Source organism: Hypanus sabinus, chromosome 1, assembly GCF_030144855.1.
Source record: "Hypanus sabinus isolate sHypSab1 chromosome 1, sHypSab1.hap1, whole genome shotgun sequence".
Taxonomy (NCBI): Eukaryota; Metazoa; Chordata; class Chondrichthyes; order Myliobatiformes; family Dasyatidae; genus Hypanus; species Hypanus sabinus.
In genome coordinates this window covers 46,205,897-46,233,398 of record NC_082706.1, presented here as the reverse complement: position 1 = coordinate 46,233,398, position 27,502 = coordinate 46,205,897, and the positions used below count along the sequence as shown (strand labels likewise).

Genomic DNA, 27,502 nt, shown 5'->3' with positions numbered 1-27,502 from the left:
CCCCTTGCAAATTAGTTTAAACTCTCCCGAACAATGCTAGCAAATCTACCTGCAAGGATATTGCTCCCCCTCAAGTTCAGTTGCAACTCATCCAATCTGTGCAGGTCCCACCTTCCCCAGAAGATATCCCAATGACCCAGAAATCTAAAACCCTGCCCCCTGCACCAAACCCCCAGCCTCGCATTCAGCTGCCATCTCCTCCAATTTTTAACATCACTATCATGTAACACTAGCAGCAATCCTGACAATGCCACCCTTGAAGTCCTGTTCTTCAACCTTCTGTCTAGTTCACGAATCTCATACTTCAGGACCTCATCCTTCTTCCTGCCTATGTCGTTGGTACGAACATGTATCACGTCTTCTGGTTGCTTTCACTCTTGTACCAGGATATCGTGCACCCGGTCAGAGATATCCCAGACCATGGCACCAGGGAGGTAACAAACCATACGAGTGTCCTTCGCACATCCACAATATCTCCTGTCTGCTCCCCTGACTATAGAGTCCCCAATGACGACAGCTCTCCTCTTCTCTGTCCCAAGGCACTTCATGTCTGTGAGCTTCAACAGCAATTTGCCCACTCTATGATGAACTGTGACTGAGGCTTGAGCCTATTCCAGCTGCTCTGGGATTGGGGTTTATGGACTCAATTTGGTTCGGAATGTTGCTGCTAGTTATTCTTCTTTCTCTGCACATTGGGTGACGGTCTTTCTTTTTTTTAATTGAGTTTTTTGGGTTTCCTGCTATTTGGCTGGCTATAAGCAGACGAATCTCAAGGTTGTATAATTTATACAAAAATTTGGTAGTAAATATACTTTGAACATTGAAATAACCTTGATAGTCGCAGTCTATTTCTACAGGTAGGGAAGGTCTGTTGATATTTCGACCGAGACCCTTCACTGTGCCTAATCTGTTTATTGTTCTGCTTAGATGCTGCCTGACCTGCTGAGCTCCTCCGGCACTTTGTGTGTTGCTCTATATTTCTAGCATCTGCAAAATCTCTTGTGTACTATATCTGCATTTGTAAGTTGGTTGGACTTTGACACTTGACACACACATGCGGGTTGATAATGACTATAGTTTTTGTCCTAGCTTGTTCTGATAAAGCAACTCCTGCGTCTTCCACATAAAGTAACTACATAATTTTATTGAGGCATGTGGGGTGGATCTGGTGCTTGCAGTCATGTATAATGGTACCACATATACCCAGGCGCCACCGCGCTTCAGAATTCACTGTCTGTGACTGGACGATTAAATGCGCAGGCGTAAGGATCGCAGGCAGGTCCGGATATTCGCGCATGCGCGCAGCGGAAGAGGGCTCTGGAGAATCGACAGCACGTAGGAGCGAGACGCCGAGTGAGAATTTCATCAGCACCGGTGCCCGCCCCTCGGTTCAGCGACAGCCGTAGTGAACTTGGACACACCGTGGCCCCGCACCCCGAGACAGTAGCAGTTCTCTTCCATCTCTCTGAGACCCACGATCCGTACCCTGGCCCGGGGGAGTTTTCTGCTGATTAACGAAGGTGCTGGCGCCATTTTTGCGGCGCATGCGCATCGCTGGGACTGTGACAGCTGGGTCTCCCGTTCGTGGGAGAGGGAGGGAGGGCGGAGGGTGTTCACGGTATAGAGGGGATCATTTCTAAAATCAAAAATTAAGAACTCGGAACCAAAATATATTTCAAATGGGAAAAAAAACTATCTTTCATTCAGTGAAAATATCAATTAGTGCTGCTTGGGAAAAGAGCAAAATCCTTCCATCAGCTTTAGCTCTTTGTTCTACCTCATGTTCTGAACCTTTCTACCAGTGAGAAGATGATTTGTCCCGTTCTCTCTAGGTACATAATGATTAACACCCTTGTCCAGGGTAACAAGTGACTTGTAAGATTTCACATCACAAAAGCGCCAGACTCCCATGAGAAATATTGCCCTCCCCGTCAAATTTATTGACTTTGTCCTCGGTGAGTTCACTACCGACAATAACCTAGGCTGGGGGGCGTGGTCAGAGTAATGAGAAAATTTCCAGCCGCAGGTTTGTCTTGTAACCCTGTGGGACATGACCAGCACTTAAAATAATACCAATGGAAAGAGACAGTCTGAGGCAAGTCACAGATTGACACAGGCAGAAATGGTTAATTCTGATACAGATGGGAAGACAGGCAGAGAATATGGTAGTTAGTCTGGATGTCTGATCTGTTCCCAGTTGGAGGATGATTTGATGATAATCGCAATACCAGTATGATGTCAGAGCCCTGCACAGGGACTAAAATTATTTAAAATGTTGTCCTTTGCACATTAATGTAGTTTGTGAATCTTTTTACAGGTTAGAAATGACAATGAAATTGTGTGCAGAATCTCAAATACATCTCGTCAGTTTTATTGTCTCTGTGCTGATATTTAAAGAGTGACTAGATATTTCTGTTGTAATACTGATATATTTGTTGTTGATCCTAGGAGGTGGAGAAACATCTCCGTACAGTTGGAAACGTGCTTTGTGTCTGAAGTGAAGGTTTATGTTGAATCAGAGTGCTGAGAACACAGCAGCATTTGTTCAGTTCTTCCGCTACGTCGATTGTGTGAGGGTTTCACTGCGTCTGACGTTTGACCTGCTGGCGTATCAGTGAGTTCACAGCATGCAGAGGCCATTCACCTGCTCTGAGTGACAATTCACACTGAGAAGAGACAATTCAGCTGCTCAGATTGTGAGAAGAGATTCACTCAGTGATCTGACCTTTCCACAGCAGTTAATTCGCACTTGGAAGATGCTGTTCACCTGCTCAGACTGTGGGAAGGGATTTACTCAGTCATCTCAACTGAAGATACATCAGCGAGTTCACACTGGTGAGAGACCATTCATCTGCTCAGACTGTGGGAAGGGATTCACTCTGTCATCTAACCTATTGGCACACCAGTTAATTCACACTGGGGAGAGGCCATTCACCTGCTCAGATTGTGGGAAGGGATTCACTCAGTCATCCCACCTACAGACACACCAGCGAATTCACACTGGGGATAGGCCATTCATCTGCTCAGAGTGTGGGAAGGGATTCAGTCGCTCATCTGACCTATTGGCACACCAGTTAATTCACACAGGGGAGAGGCCATTCACTTGCTCAGACTGTGGGAAGGGATTCACTCAGTCATCCCACCTAAAGGCACACCTGCGAGTTCACACTGGAGAGAGACCTTTCACCTGCTCAAACTGTGGGAAGGGCTTCACTCACTCATCCCACCTACAGACACATCAGTCAGTTCACACTGGGAAGAAACCGTTCACCTGCTCAGACTGTGGGAAGGGATTCACTCGATCTTCTCAACTGAAGATACATCAGCGAGTTCACACTGGGGAAAGACCGTTCACCTGCTCAGCATGTGGAAAGGGATTTACACAGTCATCTCAACTGAAGATTCATCAGCGAGTTCACACAGGGGAGAGGCCATTCATCTGCTCGGACTGTGGGAAGGGATTCACCCTGTCATCTCAACTAAAGGTACATCAGCGAGTTCACACTGGGGAGAGGCCGTTCACCTGCTCAGAATGTGGGAAGGGATTTACTCTGTCATTTCAACTGAAGGTTCATCAGCGAGTTCACACTGGGGAGAGGCCGTTCACCTGCTCAGACTGTGGGAGGAGTTTCACTCACTCATCTCAACTGAAGATACATCAGCGAGTTCACACTGGCGAGAGGCCGTTCACCTGTTCAGACTGTGGGAAGGGGTTCACTCGGTCATCTCAACTGAAAGAACATCAGCGAGTTCACACTGGGGAGAGGCCGTTCACCTGTTCAGACTGTGGGAAGGGATTCACTCAGTCATCCCAATTGAATGTGCACCAGCGAGTTCACACTGGGGAGAGGCCGTTCACCTGTTCAGACTGTGGGAAGGGATTCACTCAGTCATCCCACCTACGGACACACCAATCACTTCACACTGGGGAGAGGCCATTCACTTGCTCAGACTGTGAGAAGAGATTCACTCGGTCCTCTGACCTCCTGGCACACCAGTCAGTTCATTCTGGGGAGATGCCATACACCTGTTCAGACTGTGGAAAGGGTTTCACTCAGTCATCCAGCCTACAGAGACACCTGTCATTTCACACTGGGGAAAATCCATTCACGTGTTCAGACTGTGGGAAAGGATTCACTCAGTTCTCTCAGCTAAAGGACCATCAGCGAATTCACACCGGGGAAAGGCCGTTCACCTGCTCAGACTGTGGGAAGGGATTTCCTCGATCATCTCAACTGAAGGTACATCAGCGAATTCACACTGGGGAGAGGCCATTCACCTGCTCAGAATGTGGGAAGGGATTCACTCAGTCATCACACCTACAGACACACCAGCGATTTCACACTGGTTTGAGGCTGTTCAGCTGCTCAGACTGTGGGAAGGAATTCACTCTCTCATCTCAACTGAAGGTACATCAGCGAGTTCACACTGGGGAGAGACCGTTCACCTGCTCAGACTGTGGTAAAGGATTCACTCACTCATCCCACTTAAAGACACACCAACGAGTACACACAGGAGAGAGGCCATTCACCTGTTCCACGTGTGGGAAGGGATTCACTCAGTCATCCCACCTAAAGACACACCAGCGAGTTCACACCGGGGAGGGGCCTGTCACCTGTTGAGACTATGGAAAGGGATTCACTCAGTCATCTGAACTGAAGGTGCATTCACAATTTCACACTGAGAGGCTGCACCCTTGTCCTATGTGAGCAAAGAGGCTGACGACGTCATCCCACCAGCTGGCATCACCAAGTTCACTGAGGAGGCGGTTTAAAAGAACTCCATATTGAATTTTTAACCATCGCGTTTGCTGAATCCACTTACAATTTTAAGAGTGACTATTGGTGTCAGATTCTGTAGTTATTGCTGCTGTTCATTACTTCTGGAACTGAACCCTGGTCATTGGGCAGGGGAGTGACATGACCTCGGATCATTAGTAGAGTATTCATAAGGGCCTTGAGCTTCTGCTGCTTGGGGTTCTTTTACTGTATTCTCTGCGTTATATTAATTATAATCGTCCGTGTTGTTGCTGTTCAGCTTTTTAAAGTCTTATTGTTAGGTCTTCTCTCAGTTTACATTTAAGTTGCAATTGTCCTTGAATACTTCCAATTAATTCTCCAAGACTTTGCAGGTGTCCAATTAAGTATCTTTTGACTTCTCTGTAGTTAAAATATAGTAGCATGTTAGCTTGTCATTAGTCTGTAGCTTTATGAGCTGGGTACAGATTTTTTTTCTTGCGTGGAGTGTATGTAAAGGGTTAGTGCTAATCCCTAGTTGGCTCAGTCAACCTGATCCTTTCCTAATGAAGTTCTGGCTGAGTTATCCATGAACTTGTATGTTAATAAAATTCTGAGTTTTGCTTAACTTCTCAGAGTCTCTGTATGATCTTTAGTTTGGGTCTGAAGTAGCAGCGTCAAGAAAGCTTGTTTTGATGACATAGGCCTTTAATTGGACTGCAGTTAAATATTGTGGAAGGGATCTGTCATAAATAAATCAGGTATATTTAACATCTTGACTCTCAAGTCCTTACTAACTGCAGCAAGCTCAATGTACAGTAGAGAGTCTACTCTGCCTGTCTAGTTCATGTTCCGTTTCCTCCCATCACCCGGCGGCGACGTTCTTTTTCTCCGTCACTGTTCACTCGGCTTCCCCTTAAATCCATCCCCGCTGCTCACCTACAGCTGCCTGTGTGGTGATGGGTTCTGAATGGTCACCACTCTGGGTGAAGAAGTGACATCACTGTTCAACCATCTGCACTCGTTCTTCCTCAAACTTTATTATTTGTGTATAAAGGCAACAGTCTGGCTACTGTCACCAGACTGCTCTAAAACTTCCGCTCAGAATTGCCAACTTTTTAATGGATATTGAGCAACTGAAATCATGTGCAGCTTCTGATCCTTTATTTGGATACATAGAGCTCTTATCATGATAATAGTCTTACAGATAGAGGTAGCCAATAAAACTGTATGCATTTTACACACAATAAATGATGGAAGAACTCAAAGTCAGGCAATACCAATGGAGGGAATAAATCGTTGACCTTTGGGCTGAGACATTTCATCACCTCTCAACGGATTTTGGCATGTCTCCAGTGGACTTGAAAATTGCAAATGTCATTCCACACTTCCAAGAAGGAAGAGAGGCAGAAGAAAGGAAATTATAGACAAATTGGTCTGACCTCAGTGGTTGGGAAGATGTTGGAGTCAATTGTTCAGGATGAAGTTTCAGGGTACTTGGAGGCACATGACAAAATAGGCCATGGACAGCATGGTTTCCAGAAGGGAAAATCTTGCCTGACAAACTTAATTCTTTGAAGAAGTAGCAAGCAGGATAGACAAAGGAGAATCAGTGAATGTTGTGTACTTAGATTTTAAGAAGGCCTTTGATGAGGTGCCACTCATGCAGCTGCTTAACAAGTTAAGAGCCCATGGTATTAAAGGAAAGATACTAGCATGGATATGGCATCGACTGATTCCCAAGAAGCAAAGAGTGGGAATAAAGGGAGCCTTTTCTGGCTGGCTGCTAGTAATTAGAGGTGTTCCACAAGGATTGGTGTTGGGACCACTTTGTTTTACCTTTTTTTTTGGTCAATCGTTTGGGTAACAACTTTGTGGCCAAATTTGCAGACAATGTGACGATAGGTGGAGGGGCAAGTGGTGTTGAGGAAGCAGAGCGGCTTCAGAAGGACTTAATAGATTCAGGAGAATGGACAAAGAAGTGGCAGATGGAAAACCGTGTGAGATAGTTTATGGTAATTCACCAATAGAAGAAATAAAAGCATAAAATATTTTCTAACTGGAGAGAAAATTTAAAAATCTGAGCTGCAAAAGGACTTGGCAGTCCTCATGCAGGGTTCTCTAAAGGTTAATTTGCAGTGGCAAGGATGGCAAATGTGATGTTGGTATTCATTTTGAGAGGACTAGAAAGTACAGGCAAGGATGTAATTCTTTATAAGGCACTGGTGAGGCCTCACTTGGAGTATTGTGAGTAGGTTTAGACCCCTGATGTAAGAAAGGATGTGCTGACATTGGAGAAAGTTCAGAGGAGGTTCAAAGGAAAATGATTCCAGGATTAAAAGGCTTATCATATGAGGAGTGTTTAATGGCTGTGCACCTGTACGCAACAAAATTTAGTAGAATGAGGGGGAGTCTCATTGAAACCTATTGAACATTAAAAGGCCTCGATAGAGTGGATGTGGAGAGGATGTTTCCTATGGTGCTGGAGTCTAAGACTGGAGGACACAAACTCAGAATAGAGGGACATCCATTTAGAATGCAGATGATGAGGAGTTTTATTTAGCCAGAGAGTGGTGAATCTGTGGAATTCGGTGCCACAGGCGGCTCTGGAGGCCAAGTCAATGGGTAGGGATTGATAGACTCTTGATTAGGGATACAAGGAGAAGGCAAGCGATTGGGGCTGAGAAGGAAATGGGTAAGCCATGATGAAATGCGAAGCTGAATTGATGCACCAAATGGCCTATCTCTGCCCCTACATAATGATCTTATGGCCTTACCATGGGTAAAGCCCTCCCAAATATTGAGCACATCTACATGAAACGCTGATACAGGAAAGCAGCATCCTTCATCTGGGATCCCACTACCAAGGACATGCGCTCTCTTCACGACTGCAATCAGGAAGAAGGTACAGGAACCTCAGTACTCACACCACCAGGTTCAGGATCAGTTACTGCCACTCAACTTTCAGGCTTTTGAGCCGAAGGAGATAATTTCATAAGAACTAGAAGCAGGAATAGGCCATCTGGCCTGTCAAGCCTGCTCCGCCATTCAGTAAGATCATGGCTGATCTGGTCATGAACTGATCTCTACCTACCTGCCTTTTCCCCATAACCCTTAATTCCCCTACCATGCCATTTTCCAATCTGGCAGGACCTGCCCAGAGTCCAGAAAATGTTGGTAAATCATCACCAATGCCTCTACTAAAATTTTTGCCATTTCTTTCAGTACCCTGGGATGCATTCCACCAGGGCCAGGGGGCTTATCTATCCTCAGGCCAAGTTTGGTCACCACTAACTCTTCCATGATAGCTATTGTTTCAAGGTCCTCCCCTCTCATCATATCCATAATATCTCTCTTCAGCATGTTAGGTGTGTCCTCCACCATGAAGACTGACACAAGATAGTCATTCAAAGCCTCTGCTATTTCCTCATTATCCAACATCAATTCCCCCTTCTCATCATCAAAGGGATGTACATGCACTTCGGCCACCCTTTCATACTTTATATAATTATAAAAACTTTCACTCTCCATTTTTGTATTTAGTGTTAGTTAACTTTCATAATCTATCTTCCCTTCCTTTATTGCTCATTTTGTGGTTCTTTGTTGTTTTTTAAAGTTTTCCCAATCTTCCAGTTTCTCATTACTCCTGGCAGCTTTGTACGCACAAACTTTCAGTTTGATACCTTTTATTTCCTTGGTTATTCAAGGCTCGCTTTCCCCACTGGAATACAATTTTGTTGTGTACAGCAAAAAGTCTCTTTGAAAGTCATTCCTCAAATGTCCCATCATATAGTCTGTGTTCCTAGTCTACACTACTTAAGTCCTCCCTCATCCCACTGTAGTTTCCATTGTTTATACATAATCCACTGATTTTCAATTGAACTACTGCACCCTCCATTTGTATGAGAAAATCATACTGTGATCACTCTTTCCAAAAGGATCCCTAACTATAAGCTCACTGATTTTACCTGTCTCATTGAACAGGACCAGATCTAAGATAGCACTTCCTTTTGTAGGTTCAGTAACATGCTGTTCAAGAATGCCATCACGGATATGTTCTATGAAGTCCTCAATACTGCTTTGACCAACATGATTCGCCCAACCTATGTGCAAGTTAAAGTTCTGCTTTTTAATTTAGCCCTTACCTACTCAAATTCCTGCAGCAGAAAGTCTTCCCTCATTCATGAAATATAACTGCTGCCTTCCCTCCTCTACAGCTGCATCAATATGGCAGGAACAGGTTAGATCCTCAGAAATCAATCAATCTCTCTCCCTCTCCCTCGCGCTCTCTCTTTCTCTCTCTCTCCCCCTCCCCCCCCCCCCCCCCATCTCCATCTGAAATTCTACCAACAATGGTTGTATCATCCGCAAATTTATACATGGCATTTGAGCCACCTGAATTATTCAGAACCAAGAGGATTGGTTTTGTAATCTACAAGAGTGTTAATGCTCAAATACTAAACCACATCCCTCAAAAGAACAGCAAAATACTCCATCACTGATGAACCAATAACTGTCCTTTTACATGGGAAATCTGTGAAGCATGGTGGGTGATATTAGGAGAGATGACTGACAGCTTGGACATAATGGGAGGGTCCAAGTGTCATCCCAGAAGACGAGGGGTTCATTGACAGAAGCTCAGAGCTGAGAACCCAAGTAAGAAAAGCCATTGCAATAGTGGAGTGGAGTCAGAGCTGTTCAGTATTGAAGCAGACCCTTCAGTCCATCACAGCTAGGCCCACACATGCTGACCCTGATGCGGGTTCCATTTGATATCAGAGAATGTATTCAATATACAACCTCAAATTCTCACTCACCGCAGATATCCTCAAAACTGGAAAAGAACAGAATGACAGAAACAAAAATGTAAGAACCCCAAAACCCACTGCCCTCCTCCCACCCACAAGCAGCATCAACCCCCCCCTCCCCACTTATCCAGCATAAAGCATCAGCCACCATGACAGAAACAGCGAAGCCCCCAATGAGAGGCCATGGTCTGCAGTCCATCAAACACTAACTGTTCACTCCAACATTTCAATATCCCACAGGCCCTCTCTCCCACAATGACCCACAGGTGACAGATGCCACTCTTTCCACAATGGAAGGAGAGACAAGTAGTCACCGTTTCGATGTTACAGTCTGCCTGAAGCGTTGCTTTTATTTTGAGTTCCCTGACTCGAGAATTGTCAGCAAATTCTCACCATTGATCGACCACCAAATTCAGAGGCCTCCGACAGCTGCCCTCTCTCTCTTCAATGTTCTAGCTTCTGCTATGGTTCAGTTCGTGACACTGGTGAGAACTTATGTCCAGAGGAATGCACAAGGACACACCCCAAAGGCGCCCTTCAGGCCGAATCTGGACATCTAATGTAGCCAACTGGCGAACTCGAAGAACAGGGAACACACTGCCGTGCAGAAACATAATATGAATGCATTGTAGATCAAAAACCCTGACAGGATCCCAGTCACCCTAAAAAGGGAAATAGAGTCATTAGGAGGATGAATTTAACTGTTTCACTGATGTGCTGGGAGAAGTCACCCTTTGTACCATCACACACAAAATGCTTTGTACCATCTTCAGCTTTCCTTCATTACTTCCATATCCCTCTGGGCATTGCTCATTGAAGTACTTGTGCAGGCCCTGAAGTGTTGTTACACAGTTCCCCACAGCACAGGTAAACACTCATGAAGAAGCCATGTACCTGATTGCCTACATCAGGTGAAACACTGAGTACAAGAGTTGGGGTGTCATGTTAAAGTTGTACATACTTTGGTTGGGCCAGACTTCAGGAACTGTGCACAGTTCTCAAACTTGAGCATGCAGAACAAATTCAGTTAGATATTATGCACACTGGAAGGCTTGTTATCAGGAGAGACTGGATATTCTGACATTAAGGAGGCTGAGTGGTGACATAATAGAGGTAGATAAAATTACATGAGGCATCCATCGGTTAGAGAGACCAAGACTGTTTCCCTTGGGATGAGTGTCTGAAACTAGGAGTGGTTTTAAGGTGATAGGGAGGAGAATTAAGAAGAATCAGAAAGGTAAATGTTTCAAACAGAACAGTAAGTATTTCAAACAGAAAATAGCTGGTGTCTGGAATGAGCTGCCAGAGGAAGTGGTGGAGGCAGGAACCCACAAAGTCTGTGTTCATCAACACTCCACAGGAACCTGACATTTGTTGTGTACATCCTTTCTTGGCTTAACTTCCTGGATTCGATTTATACAGCACTAAAACAGTCCCTTCATACAACTCATCCACACCAACCAAGTTGCCAATGTCAGCCTGTCCTCCGACCATATTAGGCCCGATCCTCTCAACCTTTCCTATCTATGTATGTAACTGTCCAAATATCTTTCCAATTTTGTAAATACATCCAACTCTAGCCTTCAGATAACATCTCATTCCACAGATCTGTGTGCAAAAGTTGCCCTCTAGGTTACCTCCAAACTGATCCCCTCTCACCACAAATCTACCGTATACCCTCTAGTTTAAGATGGCCTACTTTGGGTGAAAGACTCCAGCAACTTATTTATCAACAATGCCCCTTAGGATTGTATATACCTCTATAAACTCAACACTCAGCTTGCTACAGTCTGGAGAAAACAGCTCCAGATTTTTCCAGTCTCTCCCTGTAACTTAGTCCCAGTGATATACTTGTGAATCTTTTCTGCACCCTCTCAAGCTGAATCACATCCTTTCTGTTCCTAGGCAACAAGCCAATTGTTCTCTTTTCAACATATTGTACAGTTGTAACAATACATCCTAACTTTCCTACTCAGTTCTCTGACTGATAAAGGATTCATGCAATAAGACTTCTTAGCCACCCAGTCTATACAGTCACCACTTTCAATGAATCATGTATGCCCTAGTTCTTTTTGTTCTACAACACCCCCAGGATCCTGTTGCTTACTGTTCCATCCTGGTTTAACTTGCAGAAGTGCAACATTTCCAAATTCTCAGAGTTAAATTCCAACTAGCTTATCCACATCCTGTTGTAACCTCACTACCAGTTTTGCAGCCATTTGTGAACTTATTTGTCAACATTCACATCCAAATCATTGATACACCTGGAAAACAATAGGGGACCAGGCACGTATCCCTGTAGCCCACTACTGGACACAGGTCTCCGATATGAAAACGGAGCAGATTTGTAGGTGCAGAAGGGCAACAGCAGGAGATGAGCAGATCTGTGAGAGTTTGACAGGACAGGGAGGTTACAGAGAGTGTGAGGACCAAGAAGGATGCGAGCCTGAGGATGAGAAAAGAAAACCAGAGGCAGGGAGCCAAGTCAGTAAGGTACTGACAGACACTAATCGTTCCCGAGGCAGGAGGCAGGAAGAGAAGAGGCCGAAGCCCACAGTGAAGTAGAGACTGCAGCAGATGCAGACTGAGCCCACTTCAGTTTACTCCTTTTCCATCCTGCACCAAACTGAACCATTGCTGAGGAAACAATGTCAGCGAAGGGAAGGGTCTCTGTAACACCAGTGAGCCATGGGTCAGCAAGTCACAGGGTAAGGCAGTGTCCCAGGAGGAGGGAAAGAGGAAGCTCTCAATCAGAGTAGCCACTGGGAATCTTGTGAACTTTGTAAATAGATCACTAAACCTTTCAAGAAATAAAGAGTGACATCGAAAAACATTTGCCAAAGTCTCAGGAAATTTATTACCAAATTACAAAAATTAATTTTCTTCCAAGCATTTACAGAAAGGTACAGGACAATACAGAGGGACTTGAAAGCCAAGATCAGGGAGGCTAAAGACAGGTATAGGAGGAAGCTTGAGTGGAAACTCCAGCAGAACAACATGAGAGAGGTCTGGAATGGGATGAGGACCATCACTGGGTTCCGGCAAACTAGCAACAGAGGAGCTGAAGGCAGTGTGGACAGGGCCAATGAACTTACCTGTTCTTCAACAGATTTGACACTGTGGCCCCTGCCCATCCCCCACATGATTCATCTGTTGTCGGCCCTCAACCAACACATGCTCCACTCTCCCCTGCTACCCCTCCTCACAGCCCCCACCCTGCTCTCATGACTACACCCCTCCCACACCTGAAACCACCGCCGTGGGTCTCACAGCTGAACAGGTGAGAAGACAGCTGAAACATCTCCATCCAAGCAAGGCTGCAGGCCTGGATGATTTCAGCCCCAGGGTGCTCAAAGCCTGTGCCCCCCAGCTATGTGTAGTACTTCACCATGTCTTCAACCTGAGCCTGAGTCTCCAGAGGGTTCCTGTGCTGTGGAAGACATTCTGCCTCGTTCCTGTACCGAAGACACCGTGCCCCAGTGGCTCCAATGACCTCAGACCGGTGGCATTGACCTCCCACATCATGAAGACCCTGGAGAGACTTGTTCTAGAGCAGCTCCGGCCTATGGTTAGGCCACACTTAGACCCCCTCCAGTTCGCCTATCAGCCCCGACTAGGAGTTGAGGATGCCATCATCTACCTGCTGAACAATGTCTACACCCACCTGGACAAGCCGGCGAGCACTGTGAGGGTCATGTTTTTTGACTTCTTCAATGTGTTCAACACCATCTGCCCTGCTCTGCTGGGTGAGAAGCTGACAGTGATGCAGGTGGATGCTTCCCTGGTGTCATGGATTATTGATTACCTGACTGGCAGACCACAATACGTGCGCTTGCAACACTGTGTGTCAGACAGAGTGGTCAGCAGCACTGGGGCTCCACAGGGGACTGTCCTGTCTCCCTTTCTCTTCATCATCTATACCTCGGACTTCAACTACTGCACAGAGTCTTGCCATCTTCAGAAGTTTTCTGATGACTCTGCCATAGTTGGATGCAACAGCAAGGGAGATGAGGCTGAGTACAGGGCTATGGTGGGAAATTTTGTCACATGGTGTGAGCAGAATCATCTGCAGCTTAACGTGAAAAAGACTAAGGAGCTGGTCAAGACAAGCTGGTATGAACATCCAATTCTCCAACTTCTGGTAATTCCCTCCCTCTTCCTTCCCCCATCCCACCTTCACTCTGTCTCCTCTTCTAGCTGCCAATCACCTCTCATGACTCTGCCTTCTTCTACTACCTATAGTGCTTTCCCCTTAGATTCCTTCTTCACCTCTCCTGCCTATCCCCTCCCTGCTCCACCTCCTCCATCCCTTGATCTTTCCTCTGATTGGTTTTCCACCCTCCCCCCACTTCCTTTATAGGGCCCCTGCCCCCCTCTTTAGTCCTGACGAAGGGTCTTGACCCGAAACGTTGACTGCTCTTTCAACAGATGCTGTCCGACTTACTGAGTTCGTCCAGCTTGTTTGTACGTCTTGATTTGACCACAGCATCTGCAGTGCACTTTGTGTTTACTAAGGAGCTGGTGGTGGACCTGAGGAGGGCTAAGGCACCGGTGACCCCTATTTCCATCCAAGGGGTCAGTGTGGACATGGTGGAGGATTACAAATACCTGGGGATACGAATTGACAATAAACTGGACTGGTCAAAGAACACTGAGGCTGTCTACAAGAAGCGTCAGAGCTGTCTCTATTTCCTGAGGAGACTGAGGTTCTTTAACATCTGCCGGACGATGCTGAGGATGTTCTTCGAGTCTGTGGTGGCCAGTGCTATCATGTTTGCTGTTGTGTGCTGGGGCAGCAGGTTGAGGGTAGCTGACAGCAACAGAATCAACAAACTCATTCTTAAGGCCAGTGATATTGTGGGGGTGGAACTGGACTCTGAAAAGAGGATGCTGTCCAAGTTGCATGCCATCTTGGACAATGGCTCCCATCCACTCCATAATGTACTAGTTAGGCACAGGAGTACATTCAGCCAGAGACTCATTCCACCAAGATGCAACACTGAGCATCATAGGAAGTCATTCCTGCCTGTGGCCATCAAACTTTACAACTCCTCCCTTCGAGTGTCAGATACCCTGAGTCAATAGGCTGGTCCTGGACTTATTTCCACTCGACATGATTAACTTATTATTATTTAATTATTTATGGTTATATATTGCTATATTTCTTCACTATTCTTGGTTGGCGTGGCTGTAATGAAACACAATTTCCCTTGGGATCAATAAAGTATGTCTATCTGTTTGTAAAGACAAAAGATAGAATTTATGAAAACTCTAAGTAGCAAAGATTGACAAAGAAACAAGGTGCAAGAGAACACAGATCAGAATCAGGTTTCATATCACTGGCATATTTAGTGCAATTTGTCAACTTATTAGCAGCAACACAATGAAATACATGATAAATATAGAAAACAAGTCATTTACAGAAATGTATGTATACTAAATAGTTAAATTAAAAATTATTTAAAACAAATAATTTCAAAAGTGAGATAATGTTCATGGGTTCAATGTCCATTTAGAAATCAAGATTGCAGAGGGGAAGAAGCTGTTCCTGAATCACTGAGTGTGTGCCTTCAGGCTTCTGTACCTGGTTCCTGATGGTAACAATGAGAAGAGGACATGTCCTGAGGGATGGAGGTCCTTACTGATGGACACCACTTTTCTGAGGCACCGCTCCTTGAAGATGTCTTGAGGCTATTACCCATGATGGAGTTGACTAATTTTACAACTTTCTGTAGCTTCTTCTGATCCTGTGCAATAGTACCCCACCCCCAAAGCAGACAGTGATATAGCCCGGCAGAATGCTCTCCACAGTACATCATCCGAAGAATGTTTAATAATTATTAATTGTGTTGTCAAGCACTTAGTTCAGTAAAGTATCTGATGTATATTGTTTCAACAGTGTGACTGGTGTAGGGTAATAACTTTTCTTGAAGCTGAGAGTGTGGGACCTGAGGCTCCTGTACACCCTTACCAATGGCAGCAGTGATAAGAGCATGGCGAGCTGGACACTGCTTTCTTGTGGCATCGCTCCTTGTAAATGTGCTCAATGACAGGGAGAGCTTGCCTGGGAGAACCTGGGCAGAATCCACCAGTTTTTATAGACTGTTCTGCTCCTGGGCATTGGTATTCTCATCTCAAGCCTTCATGCAACCAATCAGGATACTCTCCAATAGACATCTATTGTCAAAGTTTTAGATAACATGCCAATTATACATATGCTTCTACATTGAGCCACAGTCATGCCTTCTTTGTAATGACACAGTTGCTAGTCCCAGAACAGATCCTCTGAAATGATAACAGCAAGGAATTAAAGTTATGTACACTTTCCACCTCTGATCCCGTGATGAAGACTGGCTCCTGGATTTCCAGTTTCCTCCTGCTGTCATCAATAAATCAGCATTTTGGTTTTGCTGATATTAAGTGAGAGGTTGATGCTATAGTACCATTCAATCAGATTTTGAATATCCCATGCTGTCCTGATGAAGGGACTCGGCCCGAAACATCAATGGTTTACTCTTTTTCATAGATGCTGCCTGGTCTGCTGAGTTCCTCCAGCATTTTATGTGTGTTACTTTGTATTCATCATACTTATAACACTCATGAATTTATGTACCTCAATTTTAAAACCCAACAGAAGGCTTTATAAGGCATTGTTCAGATTGCATTTGGAGTATTGTTAGCAACTTTGGGCCCCTTATCTCAGAAAAGAAGTGCAGAGGAGGTTCATGAGAATGATTCTGGAAATGAAAGGGTTAACATATCAGGAGTGTTTGGTGACTCTGGGCCTATATTGCTGCAGTTTAGAAGAATGGGGAGGGGAGTGTGGGATCTCATTGAAACCCATCAAATGTTGAGAAGCCTAGTAGATAGAGTGCATGTGGACTGGATGTTTCCTGTAGTTGGGGAGTCCAGGATCAGACAGCACTGCTCAGAATAGAAGGACTTTAGGGTCTTGAATGAAGGTGAGGGAAGAGATAAATGTGAGATTGTAGTATATGTTCTCCTTGCAGAGTTAAGTGCCAGGCTGGAGATCAGTAGGGAGGAACCAATGAACAAAGAAGTCACAGAGAGAGCGATTCCTGCAAAAACTGGAGTGTGGGGGGAGGGAAAGATGTATTTAGTGGTAGGATCCCTTTGAAGATGGCAGAGGTTACGGAGAATGATGTGATGGATATGGATGCTCATGCAGTGTTAAGGAAGGACAAGGGGAACTCTTAACCCTATTGTAGCAGCTGGAAGATAGTGTGAGAGCAAATGTCCAGGAAATGGAGGAGATGCAGGTGAGAAAGGCATCAATGAGAGAGGAAAAGAAATCAAACTCTTTGAAGGAGGAGAACACCTCTGATGTTCCACAAAGGAAAGCCTTATCCTGGGAACAGAGAAAAGGGAATCACAAACAAGAGAAAATCTGTACAGGCTGGAAAAGGGACTGACGTTTTTACAGGTGACAGGGTGCAAAGGTATCTGTGAGAGTCAGAAGGTTTATAAAAGGATATCAGTCAATATCTGTCTCCTGAGTGGAGACAGAGAGATCATAAAAGAGAAGCAGCACCAATGCAGTTGTCAATCAAGTACAGAAAGATCGGGGGAGCTTTACCAATGAAGCTTTTTGACATGGACTGATTTACACAGACAACAAAAAAACAAGTATATCTGTTGCCAGTGACTTTCTCTTCATCAGCCCTGTATCTTTTCCACTTATCACCCTCCAACTTCTCAGTCCCACCTTCCCCCTCACCTTGCTTCACCTATCACCTGTCAGCTTGTACTAATCCCACCACCTCCTTCCACCTTCTGATTCTGGCTTCTTCTCCATTCCTGGTGAAAGGTCTTGGTCCAAAACAATTGTTTATTCCTCTTCATAGATGCTGCCTGACCTGCTGAGTTTCTCCTGCATTTTGAATGCGTTGCTCTGGATTTCCAGCATCTGCAGTATCTCTAATCCCTCTTGAGAAGAGAGCATGACCTGGGCAGTGATGGTCCTTGATGATAGATGATGCCTTCCTGCAACAATGCTGTGTGCAAATGTGGTCAATGGTGGGGACGACTTAACCTGCGATGGACTAGGCCCTTATCCACTAATTTTTGTAGGATTTTCAGTTCAAGGGCATTGGTGTGTCCATACCAGGCTGTGATTCAGCCAGACAATACACTCTCCACCACACATCTGTAAAAGTTTGTCAAAGTTTTAGATGCCATGCAGAATCTTCACAAACTTCTAAGTAGAGGTGCTGCTGCACTTTCTTTGTAATTGCACTTAGGCACAGGACAGATCTTCTGAAATAATAACACCAAGGAATTTAAAGTTTTTGACCGTCTCCACCTCTGAATCCCCAATGAGGAGTGGTTCATGGACTTCCAGTTTCCTCCTTCTGAAGTCAGTAATTAGCTCCTAGGTTTAGCTGACATTGACTGAGAGCTTGCTGTTGTGGCACCACTCAGCCAGGTTTTCGTTCTCTGTGCTATGTACTAATTCATCAGCACCTTTGATTCGGCCAATATCAGCAAACTTAAATATGTCATCAAAGCCAGAATAGGACACAGAGCAGTTGCGAGAGTGGCCTTGAAACTGTGCTTAGCCACAGAGTCAGAAGTATAAAGTGTGAAAACATCTCTTCTGTCCGTAGTAGGTCTTTACATGTCCTTCCCACATGACCAGACGATACTATCTGCTCAAAGGAAGGCCCATGTCACTGACACAAATCATTCTAGCATTCTCATTCCCACTAGAACAAAGCATCTGTTATCAGATTTACAAAGATTTAAAATCATCCTCTTTTGGTCAATGTCTTTCTGTTCAAACACACCAGATGGCTTTTCCCTTGCACTGATACCCAGTTTTGTGTCACCATCCCCATTTGCCACAATCTCTGCCATGCAAACCGGTATATGTACAACGAGAGTTCATAGTTTCCCTTCGCTCTCTGGAAGCCCCTTCTGTAGTGCCCACCTCGTCCTCTGGTTCTGAAGTACCTTTGATCATTCTGGTCATCAGTGATTCTTGGGGTGAGGATCTGATGTTCAGATTTACAAGGCTCGGGGTACTACAGTCAGTCACCCCTGCAAGGAGTGGGTTGGTGTTAGTAGCCGTATCTGTTGCTTTTAGAGTCCATTCATCACTTCAATTAGCCATGATGCCTGGGAGTAATAGGCTCCATGATACACCCAGTAACTACCTTCACTGGCAGTCCAGTCTTTCACAGCATGTCTGAGAGATGGGACCCATTATCTGATTGTATTTCTTTGCAGATCCCCGTACAACTGATTAACTTCTGCAATCCCTTCACAGTATGATGCTATGCACCAGAAATGGCCATTGAAAGACCCGAAGATGTATCAATCATTAATGAAAAAATATTCAAATGATTGCTGCTGTTACAAGGCTCCAATGTAATACATCACCCATATCTAAGCTGGGCCAGTCCCCTTTTTAATGTGGGCAGCTGGGCCCACAGTGAAAACTTGTTTTGGTGTGCCACCCATACAGATCAGGTGGTGAGAGTGAACAACCTGCCGTATCTCATGTTGGGAATGGGGACAAGAAGGAAAGGGGTAAGAGACATGTTCAGAGAGTTGGGACAGGCTTAGCCCATCATTTTTAGTGGGTAAATGTGCTTGTTTCCCTCCCCCACTCCCCTCCTTGCTGATCACAAATCCCAGCATCACCACAAGCCGATCCCCCTTTCCTCCCTCCCCCGTGAACTCACAACGGGGATCGAATATTGTGACGCCTTCCTCCCTGTGATGTCACAGAGCTGCCCCACCCTGACAACAGCCATTCAGCTGAAGCACAGGACAGATATACAGATGTTTCTGGGGTAAATCACAGAGACTCTCTCGCTCTGGTCCACCACTCCTACCAAATCCAAAGTCTAGCAAACTTCGATGATTGCTTCAGCCAATAGAATGGAGATCATCTCCGGTTAGACCAGCTCCTGGCTGACCACCAGTTGTGACAAAGGGAGTATGAAGGAGTCGGTGATAGGAGGGGCAGGGGCATCACGGAGTTCACGGGGGCATCACGGAGGAGAACATTGGAGGTTGTGAGGACGTCTCTGTGGGGAGGAGAGAGAATGAGCTTGCAGCGACCCTTCCTGCAGAGCATCAAGTGTGCTTCATTGGAAGAATACGTGTGGGGAATCATGGGGTAACTATTCGGCTTACCCTGCAGTGAGGTAAAAGGTCAGAGGCAAATATCAATGATGACAATGATCGTGTGTCCTCTATCCATCATACCAGCTGCCAGGGCTGGGCTTCAAAAACACATTCTTACCCCACTCTGGGACTGGATGTTGGGCACATGATTCAAGAGAACGATCCTGTGTATGAAATTGTTAACCTAGGAAGAACATTTGGTGGTTCTGGGCTTGTACATGCTGGAGTGTAGCAGAATTGTCTGAGGGAGTCTCATTGAATCCTATCAAATATTGAAAGGCCTAGAATAGAGTGGATGTAGACAGGATGCTCCCTATAGTGGGGGAGTCTAGGACCACAGGGCACAACCTCAGAATACAAGGATGTTCCTTTAAAACAGATATGAGGAGAAATTTCTTTAGAACATTAGACATACGAGCCAATTAGTCCATTAAATCTGCTCCGCCATTTGAGAATGGCTGATTTATTTTCCCTGAACCCCATTCTCCTGCCTTTTTTCAATTACCTTTGACACCCTTACTAATCACAAACCTAGCAACCTCTGCTTTAAATCTACCCGATCAATGGGCCTCCACAGCCATCTGTCACAATGAATTCCACAGGTTCTCCAATCCTGATCTAAGGAAATGTCTTCTTATCTCTGTTCTAATGGGACATCTTTCTATTCTGAGGCTATGGACATTGATCATAGATCTCCCACTATAGAAACATCCTCTCCATATTCACCCTATGCCGGCCTTTCTGTGAAATCCATGGTTTTAGTGATATGCACCTCATTTTTTTGAATTCCAGTGAATACGGGCCCAGAACCTCAAACAGCCCTCATACATTTACCCTTTTCTTTCCTGGTATCATTCTCGTAAACCTCCTCTGGACCCTCTCTAATGCCATCATATCCTTCCTTAAATATGGGGACCAAAACTGCTCACTATACTGTACTCCAGATGTAGTCTGGCCAAAGTGTCAGCTTTGCATCCTTGCTTTTATATTCCAGTCTACATGAAATGAATGCTAACATTGTTTTTGCCTTCTGTTCTAGTGACTCAACCAGCAAGTGAACTTTCATGGAATCCTACTCGAGGGCTTACTGTCTCTTTGCACTTCAGATTTCTGAATTCCCTCTGTTTAAACAATATTCTACACCTTTATTCCTTCCACCAAAGAGCATTACCATACACTTCCCTACACTATATTCCATCTGCCTCTCCTTTGCCCATTCTCTGCAGACTACCACCCTTGACAGCTTATTCCAGATACCAAGTATTGTGAAAAATTTACCACTTAGATGCCCTTTAAGGTTCCTCACTCTCACTTTAGACCACGGCCCACTCATTTTATGAAACCTGTATCCTGGGACACAGTCACTGACTATATACTCTACCTATGCCTCTCACAATCTTATACACTTCTGTCATGGCAGATCTCTGCCTCCTTATATTCAAAGAAAGAAGACCTAACCTATCCAATCTCTCTTTATCACTCAAGCCTTCCAATTCAGACAACATCCTTATGAATTTTTCCTTCCAATTCAGACAACATCCTTATGAATTTTTCCTTCCAATTCAGACAACATCCTTATGAATTTTTCCTTCCAATTCAGACAACATCCTTATGAATTTTTCCTTTCAATTCAGACAACATCTTTATGAGTCTTTCCTGGACCCTCTAAGCTTATTCACATCTTCCTATAGTGTGGCAGCCAGAACTGCACACAAGTACAGACTAACCGCTATTTTGTTTATTTGGGAATATTTGGGAGATCACGATACAATGAAAATATTTGAAGACATTTCTCTCAATGATTTAATCACAATTGTAAAAAGAACTTAAATTGGTGCTTTTGAGGAAATTAAATTGTTTCTTGAAAACTTCTGGTTTAAGGTGACGCTGTCAAAGATGTGTAACAGCTTACTGGTAGTTCAGAGGGCAAGAGATTTGACTAAAAATATTACTTAAAACATGTTTTCTGAAGCAAATTGTGGTGAACTATCGCTGCTTGCAGAGGTGAGGCTGGTTTGTGGGTGAGCTATGCTGGGGCATTAAGAGATGCAATGATTCAAGGTGGGGTTGCAGACAGAGTAGGTATCACTGAAGGAGCCTGAGTTAGCAATCTGGAGAGGAGTCAATTCGGAAGGGTTTTGATGCCCGTCCACCTAACCCAGGGGCAAATTTGAATCACTTCAGGCACTCAGCCAATTTGGTGAGATCGAGAATGGTTCTGGGCTGGTGGCCCAAGTGTAGAGTGCATCAGGTTCCAGGTGCTAGAGCGAGGCACTGCTGGTGCTTGGACAATTTAAACGCTGGTCCAGTTAGACAGAAAGCCCAAGTGTTGGGAATAAGAGCGAGGACCAGCTGATTTCACTCGCTCTCCTGCAAATCTCCGTTCTTTCTCCTTGGTGATCCAGCTGCTGTTGGGTTTTACTCTGCGAGTGTGATGAACAGTGACTGAGGCTTATGCCTACTCCAGCTGATCCATGAGTGGATCTGAGGACTTAGTCTGGTTTGGAATGCTGTTAGCTTGCTTTTATTGTTTGCATGACTTGTGTTTTTTTCTCTTCCTCTGCGCAGTGGTTTTTGTTCTTTTTTTTAATTGGGTTACTCGGGTTTCGTGCTTTGTGGCTGCCTGCAAGCTAACAAATCTCAAGGTGTATAATTTTTATTTTATTTGATAATAAATGTGCTTTGCTTTGTATATTTTGGAAAATAGCTTTTTAATAAATTAATATAAACTGAACCAGGTTTTCATCAAGCAGTTAAATTGTAGTGCAGTGCAGTATCAAGTAGTAGAGCATGCTTCAGTCAACTTAGCTCAGATAATGGTATTTCAGAAATTGGATCTCGAAACATTTTCCAGCTTGTTGCTAAAAGGAATCCTTAGAAATGCAGGCACCACTGATATTAAAAATCTCAATTTGATCCCCAATTGCTTAATTTTACTTGAAGAATGCTTTTAAAATTCATATCTTCTTGTGTTCAATATTGAACTGAAGACATTGGGGTACTAGCTGTAAAGCCAATTGCCTGCATTAAGTAAACCTTATCTTTCAGTCTGAATAATACTTAATGGCACTCACTTGGAGAATTTGGAAATGCCAATGTTCCTGTACGAATGCATGATGAGTCAATACTTATACAATAAAAAGTTTTAATGGAAGTAATCTATTGTATGTGTGATTCAACCATCAAAAAATTACACAGAATCATATGCTCACATTAAGTAGGGAATAGTAAATTACTAAGAATTACTTGAATCCTTTTTAACCCTCATATGTCAGAATTGCAAGGTCAATAGGTTTTTAAAACTTGATTTTTCTGATCATTGTCAATCAGTGGTGTTTTTAAGCTGGCTCTGGTTCTGATTATATGATATAGTTTGATTTAATCTGCTCTTTTCTAATATATTCTTTTGAATTGCTAGCTTCAGTAAACAGAGAGAATTTGGTAAGCCTGGCTGAAGCAACAAAACATTAATTCTATGGTAAAGAACAAAAATGTTGCAAAGCATAAATTTGAAACATACAGTTTTATGAAATTTATAACTTTTTACACATCAGTTTGGTTAGTTTAATTAGGGAAAGTTATTGGTTTAGATAATGCAAAACCAATAGTTATAGTTATTAGATTAGATTAGTTAGTTCTGCATTATATAATTTTTTTTTCTTTCTTTTTTCTGTTTTTTTTATATTATACATTATGAAATATTTAGATTTACTATGTCCATACATATATCTTATGGCTTATGTCTTGGTAAACTCATTTATATTGTAACTATTAGGTATGTTTTTTTTTCATATGTAATGGAATGTGTATGTTGGTAATTTCTTTATCAATATATCATCTGTATTCTGTCCATATTATTAATATTAATAAAAAGATTTAGAAAGATAATGCAAAACCATACTTGCTTGATAAAATGTAATTTGATAAGGTCCCACATAGGAGATTGGTGGGTAAAATCAGAGCTCATGGCATTGTGGGGAAGATATTGACATGGATAGAAAACTGGTTGGCAGATAGAAAGCAAAGGGTAGCGGTGAATGGGTGTTTCTCGGAATGGCAGGTGATGACTAGTGGGGTGCCACAGGGCTTGGTATAGGGACCACAGCTGTTTACGATTTAAATCAACGATTTAGATGAAGGCATTGAGAATAACATTAGCAAGTTTGCTGATGATACTAAGCTTGGTGGCAGTGTGACATGTGATGAGGATGTTAGGAGAATTCAGGGTGACTTGGATAGGCTGAGTGAGTGGGCAGATACTTGGCAGATGATGTTTAATGTGAATAAGTGTGAGGTTATCCACTTTGGAAGTAAGAACAGGAAGGCAGATTATTATCTGAATGGTGTAGAGTTAGGTAAGGGAGAAATACAAAGATATCTCGGAGTCCTTGTTCATCAGTCACTGAAGGTGAATGAGCAAGTGCAGCAGGCAATGAAGAAGGCTAATGGAATGTTGGCCTTTATTACAAAGGGAATTGAGTACAAGAGCAAGGAAATCTTTTTGCATTTGTACAGGGCCCTGGTGAGACCACACCTGGAGTATTGTGTACAGTTTTGGTCTCCAGGGTTAAGGAAGGACATCCTGGTTATAGAGGAAGTGCAGCATAGATTCAGGAGGTTAATCCCTGGGATGTCCAGACTGTCTTACTCAGAGAGGTTAGAGAGACTGGGCTTGTACATGCTGCAGTTAAGAAGATTGAGATGGGATCTGATTGCAACATATAAGATTATTAAAGGATTGGACAAGATAGAGGCAGGAAATATGTTCCAGATGCTGGGAGAGTCCAGTACCAGAGGGCATGGTTTGAGAATAAGGGGTAGGTCATTTAGGACAGAGTTAAGGAAAAACTTCTTCTCCCAGAGAGTGTGGAATGCACTGCCTCAGAAGGCAGTGGAGGCCAATTCTCTGGATGCTTTCAAGAAGGAGCTAGATAGGTATCTTATGGATAGGGGAATCAAGGGATATGGGGACAAGGCAGGAACCAGGTATTGATAGTAGATGATCAGCCATGATCTCAGAATGGCGGTGCAAGCTCAAAGGGCCGAATGGTCTACTTCCGCACCTATTGTCTATTGTAATCTGCATGCTAGTTCTTTCTATGTCATGAGGAAATAGACATATATATTTGGTGGCTGGTACTTTATTGCAAGTTACCAATCATCAGTTAATTTATTAATTTGTTGATTTGCTTTCAATTAATTTGCAAGTATGCTTCCTGCTTGAAAAGGTTTCTAATCCAAGGATGTTTGATCTGACAATTATTTGTAGTTGTTTCATTTCATGCAGCGGTGGCCTCTCATGTCTTGTGAGCTGGCTTCAAACCTTACCACCAATGCTGTAACTGTGAAATGTATACAAGCTCCTCATAGTTACAAATTCCCTCCTGCTTCTGTCATTTTGTCCTGTGAGAAATTGGTGGGATGGGCAGAGCACTGGATTGCTCTGAACCAACAACTCAATGGGCTGAATGGATTCCACGTCTAGAAAATACACAAATTTTATTTGATAGCTGGTACCTTACTACAAGCTTCAGATCATCCATTCACTTACTAACTTGTTGATTTGCTTTTAATTGACTTGCAAGTATACTTCCTGCTTGATTTATCACTAATTGACTATCCGCTGCTGAAATATTTTATCCACATGTAAGAACTGCTGCTCCGAATCTAGTTGGAATTTATTAAATCACTAATTACTAAGAATTATAAATACCTCTTTAAAGAAAATTTTCTTACTTTATTAAATTATATAAAATGAACATTATCAAATCGGTCGCCTCTTTCGTTATCATTGATTGGCTGAATTACTTCTATTAAAATGAATATCTTACCTAAACTTATATACCTCTTCCAGGCCTTACCCGTCTTTATTCCTAAATCCTTTTTTGATTCTCTTGATTCTATCTTCTTATATATGGAAAAATAAATGTCCTTGACTGAATAAAGTTCATCTCCAGAAAGTTAAAAAGAATGGATGTTTGGCTTTACCAAATTTTAGGTTTTATTATTGGGCAGTTAATATACAGAATCTTATGTTTTGGTTATATTATATTAATCATGAGGACTGTCCAGGGTGGGTTTTCTTAGAAGCTAAGTCTGTCAATAAATTTTCTATCAACTCTCTTTTGGGACCTTCACTTCCTTTATCTTTAAGTAAAATAACTGAAATTTAGGAAACACTTTGGTTATTGAGATTTTCCCTTTCTAGTCCCATTTTTCTGAATTATTTTTCAGCCCTCTATGACTGATGTAGTTTTTAAACAATGGGATAGATTGGGTATTAAATGTTTCCAGGATCTGTTGGAGAAAGGATTCAAGGACTCATTGCATTGAAAAGGGAAGGTCAGCAAGTCAAGGCAAACCAAAGCTGGTATTTACAAGTCAAAATCTAGTAGCACACGAGAGGATATCAGAACGAATGAATCTATCCCAGCACGAAGTATGATACCACTGGGGCAACTGTTTGCCCCCCCCCCCCACGCACCACCACTGAGCAGGAACCATGGTCGACATGTGCTCACCATTTGCAGAGGAATTCAGATGCCCCAGGGGCAGGGGTGGACCAACATTTGTATGTGATGCCAGTGATGGAGCCTTGGGCCGGAGGCTGAGGAGGAGCAGACACACTGTGTGAAGTCCAGGGACAAAGGAGAACTTGCTTCCATTGAGTTAGAGGACAACTTATATGTCAACGAGAGAAGAAAATGATGAGGAGACTGCTGCGGGAGATCCTAATGGGTTTGAGACAGCGCTCCTATCCATGACGAACACTTTGCGATCTGATCTATGGGAGGGCGGTTCCAGCTCAGGGGTGATTGTGGGCATCCTTTAGGTTGGGTGGGAGTTATGGGAATGAGCAGTAACCTTGTTTGAGTCTGAGTTTGTTAAGTCTAGGAGCATGGCCGCATTCAAGGCATGTCCTTCCTCCCACGATTCTTACAGGAATATAGGTGGCAGGAATAGGGGGTTGTCAGAGGAAATGGAGGGGGAACAGGAGTGTGGTGTGTGGGCAGAGAGAGCGGGTGTGGGAACAGAATTGTGGGCATGTAGGCAGCAGGGGTAGTGACAGCGCTTGGGGCGTGGGCAGAGGGGGAAGGGAGACAGAGTGGGAACAGGAGTATGGGGGTGTGGGCAGAGGGGGTAGAGAGATAGAGTGAGAATAGGAGTGTGAGTTGTGGGCAGAGGGAGACAAAGTGAGAACAGGAGTGTTAGGGTATGTGCAGAGAGAGTGGGAACAAGAATGTGGGGGTGTCATCAGAGGGGGTTGGGAGGGAATGGGTATTCTAGGGAGGGAAGAGGGTGGGAAAGTGATAGGGGAGTTGAGGAGGACAAGGCAATTAAAGGGGAGTGAGGGATGGGGAGGGAGTCAGAAGAGTGAGTGAGCAGGGGTAGGGTGTGTGAAGGGAGATCTTCTGTAATGACCAATAACATAACTGGTTGGAAAAAGGCCTTGCCTGGAATCTCAGGGCGAGTGGGCTTGTGCCTTTCCCACCCCACCCCACCCACACCGTTCACTCTGCTCTCACAACGGCTCCCTTGGCATTCCCTCCTCGTCACCACCCCTCTTTCAGGAGCAAGAATCTTTGGGGTCTCCCTCACTCACTGAAGCAGCGTGATGAGTTGACCGAGGATAGTGGGACTGAGGAACTATTTCTGCTCCCTCCCAACTCCACGGGGACAAGCGGAGGGGTTGCTTTAAATCGATGAGTCTGGATGACCCCAGACTAGCAGCACTGCAGAGAAACAAAATCTATGGATGGGAAACATCAAGTCTCCAGCTGGCCCCATGGGCAAGAGGCGTTG

The 27,502-nt window shown here is 44.0% G+C and overlaps 1 protein-coding gene across 1 annotated transcript; it reads left to right on the top strand.

The window, feature by feature from the left end:
* The first annotated feature begins 1,253 nt into the window (after positions 1-1,253).
* Positions 1,254-5,448, top strand: LOC132393458 (gastrula zinc finger protein XlCGF57.1-like). Its single transcript, XM_059968718.1, has 2 exons — positions 1,254-1,520; positions 2,449-5,448. The coding sequence occupies exon 2, from the start codon at positions 2,757-2,759 to the stop codon at positions 4,620-4,622; it is 1,866 nt and encodes a 621-aa protein (XP_059824701.1). The 5' UTR covers positions 1,254-1,520; positions 2,449-2,756; the 3' UTR covers positions 4,623-5,448.
* The last annotated feature ends 22,054 nt before the right edge of the window (positions 5,449-27,502 follow it).